This window comes from Rhinopithecus bieti, unplaced genomic scaffold (genome assembly GCF_001698545.2).
Source record: "Rhinopithecus bieti isolate Rb0 unplaced genomic scaffold, ASM169854v2 scaffold_15803, whole genome shotgun sequence".
NCBI classification, from domain to species: domain Eukaryota; kingdom Metazoa; phylum Chordata; class Mammalia; order Primates; family Cercopithecidae; genus Rhinopithecus; species Rhinopithecus bieti.
In genome coordinates, this window is record NW_016808345.1 from 106,458 (window position 1) to 117,250 (window position 10,793).

A 10,793-nucleotide genomic window follows, 5' to 3' on the forward strand; every position below is an offset into this window, starting at 1 on the left:
TATATTAATTTAAAATATAAAATAGTTCATATATAATATATAAAGTATTGGCTTATTATATAATTTTATTGTATAATATGTTCATTATTTTATTATTTAATATATAACAAAGTCTATTTTATTATACAAATCATGTAATAATGTATAATATCATCATTGCCCCAAATGATTCAAGTAGACAATGCCAACTAGGCCCAGCAGTTAAATAAACCAATGAACATTAATTTTTAAAAATACAGTTTGCAAAATGACACCTCCAGGAACACATGAGCAAAGCCATCCTCGTACTCCAGGGCACAGTACCGCCTCCCTTAGAGATTTTGCTGTCCTGGCTGCCATCTGAAGTCTACATGGAAATTGCAGGTTATTCTTGCTGTCTGGGTTATGGTTAAGATCTAATGACAATTAATGCTGCGCTAGACTCAGCAGACACTGTCTTTAAGGTGTTGACAATCCCTCAGGAGGACAGTTTTTTAAAATAATAAGTAGAAAGCTGTTCTAGCAAAATTCCAAACAACATTCATTTCCTTTCTGATGTCTGTTGAGCATTTGCTAATCAACAGATAACATCGTCCTGGGCCTGAGGTCACACCGCATTTCTCGCATTTCTCGTTTATACTAGATCATCTCTGTGATGCTCTTGTCCCATTCAGAGATAAAAGAAAATGTAACGAGCTGCACAGAAAACTCTTTATACGTAAACTCATTAACCTTTGTTACCTACTATTCAAAACTGATTTGTTTTACAAGTGACATATACTATTTTTTAGAAATGTTATAATTAGAAATTAAGATATTTTAAAGCCCAGGGTTTGTAAGATGACAGATTATAAAGGCTTTCTGGGAAGAGAGTAATTACATGTAATTTATCAATTCACATTAGATCTGGCTATAATATCAAAAAAATCATAAAAGTGATTTGTAATTTATACTGTGCAAATATAGTAGCTGCAAATTCTTTTTCTGTTTCAAAACAAATATATAGGCAAATAATTGTCCATAGAGTGTCTAAAGTGAAAATAGACAGATGTATATGAATATATAAATACTAACGGTAATAGATCACTTATAAGACCTCTTACCAAAGACAACTGGAAAGAAACCAATAATGAAAAGTGATTAAGGTTGGGCCCGGTGGCTCACACATGTAATCCCAGGACTTTGGGAGGCCGAGGTGGGAGGTTTACTTGAGCCCAAGAGTTCGAGACCAGCCTGGGCAAGATGGCAAAACTCCTTCACTACAAAACACACACACACACACACACACACAAATTGGCCAGACATGGTGGCGCATACTTTTAGTCCCAGCTACTCGGGAGGCTGAGGTGGGAGGATCACCTGAGCCCTGGAAGTCAAGGCTGCGGTGAGCTGTGATCGCACCACTGCATTCCAGCCAGACTGGGCAAAAGAGTGAGACCCTGCATTTAAAANGGAAAATTTAAAATGTCACTGAATTCTTGAAGACTCATTAAGTTCATTTTGCACCTTGTATTTGCATTTGCACGAGTATAGCATTGTTAAGGTTTATTTTTGAGTAAAGTTAATAAATTACTAAACCTGTGAGTTTTATACTCATATTGTTAAATAGTAAAATAATACCCACAGAGATACCTGTCTGACTCTCAATAGGTCTTCATTTTGGTTGAATTTTTGTAAGAAATGATGGAGAAAACTCAGAATATTGGGAGATGTTATGCAGAAAAATAGCTACTCATCATTTCTCTTGTGTCAAATAATATTAGCCATTTAATAATGCAATTGCTAGCTTTTGTAACATGTCTTCATCATGTATTTACATATACCATAAAACAAACATAATTATTTCTCAGTGATAAATACTCAGATATAGACTTTAACAGAAATTCCCTTTGCAGGAAACTGTCCTTTGACTAAGTACAAATATAGTAAAAGCAATTTCAAAAGAAACAGAGAAAAAAAAATCCCAATTATATAATTCCATAAAGGCTACAATGTTACAGCAGTTTTTAACTGTAACACATTTCAACGTTTGTATTTCGTTACCAAGGAATTAAATTATATATAATAAATGTGTGTATATGCAACATACAGTACTATGTATATACATATAAAACATAACATGTGTATACATATAAACCATATGGTGTATGTGTGTGTATATATGTATATAACATATGGTGTTTAATTCCTATTAAAACCAGCTATAGTATTATGCATAAAAGTGATTTGTAATCTATACCATGCAAATAAAATAACTGCAACTGGGTGTATATATATATATATATATATATACACACATACACTTCTCACAGCAAAGATTAAATTAAGAAATACAGAGCTTAGCTGTAGTTCAACAAGCTTAAAAAGGGTTTGGATGTCAGGGATTAGTTCCCTTTAAGCCCTTAAGTTTTTCCCTTTAATACATTCCTTTTTTCTCCCCATTTCTGCTTAAATGCCTTACTGGCAGCCTGGCAGCACTGCCTTTCCTTGTATTCTTTTTTTTTTTTTTTTTAGACAGGGTCTCGCTCTGTCACCCAGGCTGCAGTACTACCTCCACCTCCCAGGCTCAGGTGATCCTCCCTCCTCAGCCTCCTAGGTAGCTGGAACTCCAAGGCGCGCATGTGACACCACGCCTGGCTAATATTTGTATTTTTCTGTAGAGATGGAGCCTTGCTATGTTGCCCAGGCTGGTCTCAAACTCGCGGGATCAAGCAATCCTCCCGCCTCGACCTCCAAAAGTGCTGGGACTATAGGCATGAGCCACCACGCCCCGCCCCTCTCTGTATTTTATCTCCTCTTTGGGATTAAATATAGATGGTAAATATTACAATGGTACCTAGAATTTGAGGGAAACACACACAGTGGAAATATACAAGAGAAATTTATCCCATGACAGGATCCCCCTCTTTGTCCTATCTGACACCACTAGCTCTTCGGTAATTTTAAACAGTATTTTATAGCTCATTTAGATTGTGGTTCTCAGAGAAAAGAAAGTTATTTATAATAAAATTTGATTGATTAACACCCCTTAAATGCATTTAAATTAAAATAGCTCTGTTTCTTTCAAAGGCACTCAATATAAATAGACAGAGGCGGCTGATAACTGGGAGACTGTTAGTTTAGATGGTTTGGTAGAGCACCATTTTCAGAAGTTTGCGCTCAGAAGAAGAAGAAAAGTACTGTATTCCAAAATGAAACACCATTGCTGAGAGGAAGGACAACTCTGTCAGGTACATAGAGGCGGGGTGGGTGAATGCAGTTCAACTAGCACAGCTAGTTATTATTCTGGAATGCACACAGTGACGCTTCCTGCCTGCTAATTTATTATCCTCAGCATTTCTTTATAGTGAACACTATGCCTTTGAAATAAATTGCTTTAGTTGTGTTAAATCCCCATCTCCAAATTTCTATGTATTTCCGTAGATGTTTACGATCGGTAATTGCGGAACATCTACAATTCTCCTTTATATTCCATTCAAATATGGTATAGCCAGGATTTTTGAATATTACACATATTCTTTTTTTTTTTTTTTTTTTTTTTTTTTTTTTGTAAACGAATCTCGCTGTGTCACTCAGGCTGGAGTGCCGTGATCTGATCTTGGCTCACTGCAACCTCTGAATCCCGGATCCAGGTGATTCTCCTGCCTCATCCTCCCGAGTAGCTGGGACTACAGGCCCGCATAATCAAGCCTGGCTGATTTTTATATTTTTAGTAGAGACGGGGTTTCACCACATTGGCCAGGCTGGTCTAGAACTCCTAACCTCAAGTGATCTGCTAGCCTCGGCCTCTCAAAGTGCTGGGATTACAGGTGTGAGCCACTGTGTGCCCGGCCAGGAATTACAGTATTCTTTACAGTGCAACTTTATTTATCTTGCCGATGAGTTTTTCAGAAAAGTGGCTGTCTTTATTTTAAAGATGGGAAAACTTATATTTACAAACTGTGACTTCTATTGGGGAATATATTTCACTGGTATTGCTGAACAATTAAAAGCCATCTTTTAATTCAATTCAGGGATGAAACAAACATTTATCAGGTATTTATGCTATGCAAGGGGCTGGACATAATTTGAGACAGTACAGATTTATTTTTCTGTAGCCCGTACTTCAGATATTTACGGTTCTGTCACTGAATACTTACCCACCATCCAATCCATTTCTTCTACATTGTCCCCATACCTGCCATATTTACTGTGCCCAACAAACTTCTCTTTGGAGATGAGTGGAGTATGTACGTGCAGGAAGGAAAAAAAGAGGAGAAAAGGTTCCCGTTTGACCCTAAGGGGTAGAAAGTTACCAAAATTACCTTCACAAATAAAGCCATTTCCACCATTTAAATGCGATTCTGCATTGATGAAAAGATCTCATAATGGTTGCTGGAGGTTTTCTATGTACTTCAGATGACAGTACCTCTCCGGTGAGTGGTAAATACCACAGGGTTTATGTTGAAAGAATATGAGGAGGAACGAAGGGTAGCAGAACATTTGTGTTCCCAGTGAAATGTTTCACGTAGCCAGGCGCAGTGGCTCATGCCTATATTCTTTGCACTTTGGGAGGCTGAGACAGGAGGATTGCATGAGCCCAGGAATTTGAGACCAGCCCGGGCAACACGGCAAGACCCCATCTCTACAAAAAAATTCAAAAATATAGCTGTGCATAATGGCACACCTGTGACCCCAGCTACTCAGGAGGCTGAGGCAAGGGGTTCACTTGAGCCTGGGAGGTGGAGGCTGCAGTGAGCTATTATCACAATACTGCACTCCAACCTGGGCAACACAGTGAGACCCTGTCTTAACAACAACAACAAAAATGTTTAATGCAGCTCATTTTATACTCTCTTGTGTCCAGTTTAGCATCTGACATAAAGTAGCAGCTTAATAAATCTTTTAATCTTTGCTGAATGAGTTATAAAGTATGAATTCTCCTCATCTATTGTCTCAAAGTGTTCTTTTAGGTATGAGTTCAGAAGAATCATATCTTAAGGACAGACTCAGATGTGCCACAGTAAGGATTTGATGCTCCTTACTTTCCGTTTTCCCTTCTTTCTTTCTTCCACCTCCTTCATGGTTCCTGGAACATAAGTCTGATGGCTGAAGCTTTGGCATCCACCTTGGGCCATGAGGCTGCTCACAAGGTGGCAGAGAACAAGATAAAAGCTGAGATGTGAATAACCTCACTGTATCTGTAGCCTGCCTACCCCAAGAGAGAAATAAATTCCCCTCATTTACATCTTGCTTTTTGTGTTCTGCATTTTATGTATTTATTTATTTTGAGACAAAGTCTCACTCTGTTGCCCAGGCTGGAGTGCAGTGGTGCAATCATGACTCACTGCAGCCTCGACCTCCTGGGCTCAAGTGATCCTTCCACCTCATCCTCCCAAGGAGCTGAGACCACAGGTACATGCCACCAAGCCTGGCTAATTTTGTACATTTTTTGTAGAGATAGGAGCTCACTATATTGCCCAGTCTGGTCTCAAACTCCTGGGCTGAAGCAATCCTCCTGCCTCAGCCTCCCAAAGTGCTAGGATTACAGACATGAGCCACCACGCCTGACCTTGTGTTTTTTGTTTGTTTGTTTGTTTGTTTGTTTGAGACGGAGTCTTGCTCTGTCGCCCGGGCTGCAGTACAGTGGCCGGATCTCAGCTCACTGCAATCTCCGCCTCCCGGGTTTACACCATTCTCCTGCCTCAGCCTCCTGAGTAGCTGGGACTACAGGGGCCCGCCACCTCGCCCGGCTAGTTTTTTTGTATTTTTTAGTAGAGACGGGGTTTCACTGTGTTAGCCAGGATGGTCTCGATCTCCTGACCTCGTGATCCGCCCGTCTCGGCCTCCCAAAGTGCTGGGATTACAGGCTTGAGCCACCGCGCCCAGCCGACCTTGTGTTTTGCATTGCTACATGCAGTCATTCTAAAGCTACTCCTTTACACATTTTTACAACCAGCATAGAAAGAAGGGAAGGAGTCGGAGATTGAATATGTTCCCAAAAAGGTAGCCCAAGCAAACGGGTTGGGATGGGAAGAGAAGGTAAGATGAACGGAGAGCTGAGTGGATGGCTGGATCACTGTTCTCATGGTCGTATTGGAATAAATAACGAATCTGATGGGCACAGGAGCATATGAGTGAATGATATTCCACTGCGTACCCTTCAGGCTGGTGGAGTAACAATATAGCCTCACCTCTCCACTCCCTGTCAACCCCACTAAGGAAGGTGACAAACAGCGTCAATGAGAATCCACACCAACAACTTTAATGTGCCTCTAATTTGTAATCTAGGCTGGGCACAATGGTTCACACCTGTAATCTCAGCATTTTGGGAGCTCGAGGCAGGAGGATCGCTTGAGACCAGGAGTTTGAGACCAGCCTGGGCAACATAGCAAGGCACTGTCTCTACGGAAAAATAATTTTATAAAATTAACTGGGTGTGGCCATGTGCGCCTGTAGTCCCAGCTACTGAGGAAGCTGAGGTAAGAGGATCACTGGTGCCCAGGAGTTTGAGGCTACAGTGAACTATGATTGCACCACTGCACTCCAGCCTGAGTGACAGAGTGAGACCCTGTCTCCAAATAATAATAATAATAATAATAATTTGTAATGTAGAAGTGAGCTGGTATGGGATGATGAGAGCTCATTAGAGTCATGCCTGCATAGCTTGTGTTGAACATAGAAAACTTAAAACTAGGTATCTATAAATACAGAGCCACCTCCCAACAGTTCATGGACAGAGAGCTCTTCTGACTGTGTCTGAGTATGTGTCTGGGTATGTGTCCGAGACAGGAAAAAAAATTACCCCCCAAGTTTAATTAATTTACATAACAATCCACACTGAAGCAATATAGAATAAAATATGGCAACTCCAGTTTTTGTTTTCAGGAAAGGGGTAAGTGGCCGGGCATAGTGTAATCCCAGTACTTTGGGAGGCCGAGGTGGGTGAATCGCTTGAGCCCAAGAGTTTGAGATCAGCCTGAGCAATATGACAAAACCCCCTTTCTTAAAAAAATGCAAAAATTAGCCAGGCATCATGTGTGTGCCTGTAGTCTCAGCTACTCTGGAGGCTGAGGTGGGAGGATCACTTGAGCTTGGGAAGTCGAGGCTGCTGTGAGCCATGATTGCACCACTGCACACTAGCCTGGGTGGCAGAGTGAGATCCTGTCCCAAAAGTAAAAAAAAAAAAAAATTAAAACATTAAAATGGGGAAGTGAGCAAAATATGTGGGTGTTTTTGTTTTTGTTTTTTGGCCTTTTGAGCATTCAAAATTTGCGGGAAATTTAACTGTTTTATTCTACCTAAGAGGAGACTCAAGTCTATCACAAATGTCACCTACATTTTTTTTCCTTAGCTTTTATTTTAGATACAGGGTCTCCATGTGCCGGTTTGTTACATGGGTCTATTGCACTCAGAGAGTAAGCAGAGCACCCAATAGGTAGTCTTCCAACCATGTCCCCCTGTCTCCCTCTCTCCTCTGGAAGTTTGCAGTCTATTGTTTCCATGTTTATGTCCATGGAGGCTCAATGTTTAGCTCCCATTATATCCCATGAAATACTACACAGCCATGAAAAAGAATGAGATCATGTCTTTTGCAGCAACATGGATGCAACTGGAGGCCATTATTCTAAGCAAATTAATGCAGGAACAGAAAGCCAAATGCCACACATTTTCTCCAAAAGATTTGTTATTGCTGTTGTTGTTTTTGAGACAGTCTTGCTCTGTCGCCGAGGCTGGAGAGCAGTGGTGCAATCTCGGCTCACTGCAAGCTCCGCCTCCCGGGTTCACGCCATTCTCCTGCCTCAGCCTCCTGAGTAGCTGGGACTACAGACGCCCACCGCCACGCCCGGCTAATTTTTTTGTATTTCGGTAGAGACGGGGTTTCACTGTGTTAGCCAGGATGGTCTCAATCTCCTGATCTCGTGATCCGCCAGCCTCGGCCTCCCAAATTGCTGGGATTACAGGCGTGAGCCACCATGCCCAGCCTCTCCAAAAGATTTTAAAGGCCCGTGTTATCAAGGTGTGACGACCTGCCATGAAATAAAAATAAAATGTCCATGCAGGAAATCAGGCAAGAAATGGCTAAATACCTTTCAATGAAAGCTAGCGCCTCCTTCAGCATGAGGGAAGCTACTTTCTCCTCTTTCATCGGCTGCTGGATAATTTCATGGTTCCTCATAAGGATGCAATTCCAACGCCGAGTAAATCCATAACTAGAATACCAGGAAATGAAAACCAGAAAGGCGAGGAGAGCAAAGACAGCGATGACCTTCCACGGCACTGAGAACCAGCGGGCGAACTTGGGAATGAGAAGCAGAAAAGGAACCAGGGCAATGGCCACCGTGGAGATCCACAGTTTGATCCTGAGCCAGCGGTGCAGTTCTGGTGTCTTGGATGCCTGGCAGTCGCTTAAAAGTCCGAAAGGCACCCCATAGAAGTAGTGAAAACCATGGTTGAGCGGGTGGTAGCAGTGATCATCCCGAGAGGCGCAGCTCAAACCCAGGTGCCATTTGCCTAAAAGTAAAATAAAATTGTACCACAGCAGCATGGCAGCATTCAATGCTGGTCTGTTTCTAGAATGTGGGCTTCCCTTTGGAAAACTCAGATACAACTTTCATTTTGTTGTCATCATGGTTTTTTCTCGGTATCCCCGAATACCTCCCTGGTATAGACATGCCACCAACAGCCTTCTCCCTGCAATATGTCTCTTTCAGACAAAAGCCATGCAGCAGGAGCCACTTTGCTTTTGCTACAAGGAGAGGAGCCTAGTGTTCATTTAGAAGAAATCTTTTGCTTGGTACCAAACAACCTCACGAACAATGAGAACGTTTCCAGGTATCTGGAGCTTGCTAGGAAGCCAGAATCGATGTCTTGGTTGTTTGGTGGGGACAATACCAAGGACTTTCGGTGCAGCTTGCATATTCAGGCTTTTAGCTAGCAGTGCCTTCCCACCCTCTTATTCCATCTCACTGAAAGGTAACCAAGATTTTATTTATAGATGGAATACCTCTTCTAGGTCCGCAAGCTAGGGATGACAAACTAGCCAAAGAATTTCATCAAGAACCAAATGATTCTGATGCAAGTAATTCCTTTTATCAAGCACATCCTCTAGGGGGCCAGGTCATGTTCTGATTTGTCCACACACATTATTGTATTCAACACTTCACAGACCCTGTATTATGAATAGAAAACACATTGTCTAGATTATTTTTTTAAGAGACAGAGTCTTGCTCTGTTGCCCAGGCTGGAGTGCAGTGGCATGATTATAGCTCACTGCAGCCTCAAACTCCTCGGCTCAAGCAATCCTCCCACCTCAGCCTCCTGAGTAGCTGGGACTATAGGTGTGTGCTACCATGCCCAGCTAATTTTAAAATTTTATTTTTGTAGACCCAGGGTCTTGCTCTGGTGGCCTAGGCTGGTCTTGAACTCCTGGCCTCAAGCAATTCTTCTGCCTCAGCCTCCCAAAGTGCTGGGATTACAGGTCTGAGCCACTATGCCCAGCTATCTAGATTTATTCAGAAGCCCAAGTCACATTAATGAATAATGGCAGAGTCAGATCTGAATCCTGTGCTCTAATGATGTGAGAACACTGCTCAAAGCTAATCTGGAGAACTCCCACTCACAGGACACTGCTGGGAGTTGCATGGGAATACATGCCCTACTGATGGAAAATCTCTTAACTTTTTTTTAACTGAGGATATCTCAGAGCTGCGACTTACAATTCATATTAGGAATCCTCGAAAATAGTGAACCATACAATGCTTTGGGGTAGCATTTCCCAAAAGGATTTGATCACACAAGTTATTCTTAGAGGAATATCTTCTAGGACTGGAATTCTACAAACGTATTTTTCGGTGAAAGGCTCCCTCACAAGCTCATGTCCCCCCCAACACCCCACCCCCGCCAAAAGGGTATAGAATATTATGTGATCTAAATTGACCAGCAACTGCCTCCATTTGACAACTCTTAATGCTTTAAGTTTTCAATTTCAACAGTACTTCTCTACAAATTTACGAGTTTTTCCGCTAATAATGGTGTCACAAACATCGTATCCCTCCAACACAATATTCCATTTTAGTGGCAACTTTGGATACCCTTGTTTGCTTTCTGTTCTCATTGTTTTTCCAATATTATGCCCTTGATTCTACACATCCCCAGTCAATGTGTGATCAATTCCTTCTCCAAGTGTCTTATCTCAAAGAGAAGTCGGTCAAACTGGTGCGCACAGAGCCAACATCCCCGGAAACACCTTAGACACTATGACAGAGGCCGCAGGATCACGTTTCCACGAGCAGAGTTCAGGCGCCATACCTATGAGTCCCGTGCGGTAGCCACGGTGCTGCAGCAGCTTGGCAAAAGTCGTTTCATTGGTAGGAAGACCACCTGAACCACCAAGCCACGTGAGGGCACGGTTGAGGTTGTAGGGAGACACCATCCCTAAATTCACAGGAGTCAATGGGTTAGCACCATAGTCTTTGCTAATACCGAGTTTATCCTGACATGCTTCAAGTCCTTTCCTCCTGCACCTCCTCAAAGCCATTCTTCCCCAAGTTTTCTGTTGCCTTTCTGGCTGTACATCCTTGACTCTCCTTTTCCCACTTGCTAAATGCAAACATTCCCTTGGAATTAGGGCTGCCAGAATAAATATGGGACACTCAGTTACACTCCTTTGCATTTCAGACTAACAACAAATAACCTTCGTTAGTTTTTCATATAGAGGCTGATAACCTTCATGCTTCAATAGGATCTGAGGACACCACTGCATTTTAGCTGTGTATAAATACTCGGATATTTAGCTGGGTATAAATACATTTTTTTTTTTTTTTTTTTTTTTT

General features: G+C 41.9%; 1 protein-coding gene across 1 annotated transcript in view; it reads right to left on the reverse strand.

Moving 5' to 3' along the window:
* ARSH (arylsulfatase family member H) overlaps positions 1-10,793 on the reverse strand; it is a 35,409-nt gene that overhangs the window by 12,042 nt on the left and 12,574 nt on the right. The window contains exons 4-6 of the mRNA XM_017886578.1: positions 10,270-10,395; positions 8,049-8,472; positions 4,119-4,255 (exon numbers count right to left, since the gene is read on the reverse strand). Of these exons, the coding sequence (XP_017742067.1) occupies positions 4,119-4,255; positions 8,049-8,472; positions 10,270-10,395 (687 nt within the window). The remainder of the gene's footprint in view (positions 1-4,118; positions 4,256-8,048; positions 8,473-10,269; positions 10,396-10,793) is intronic.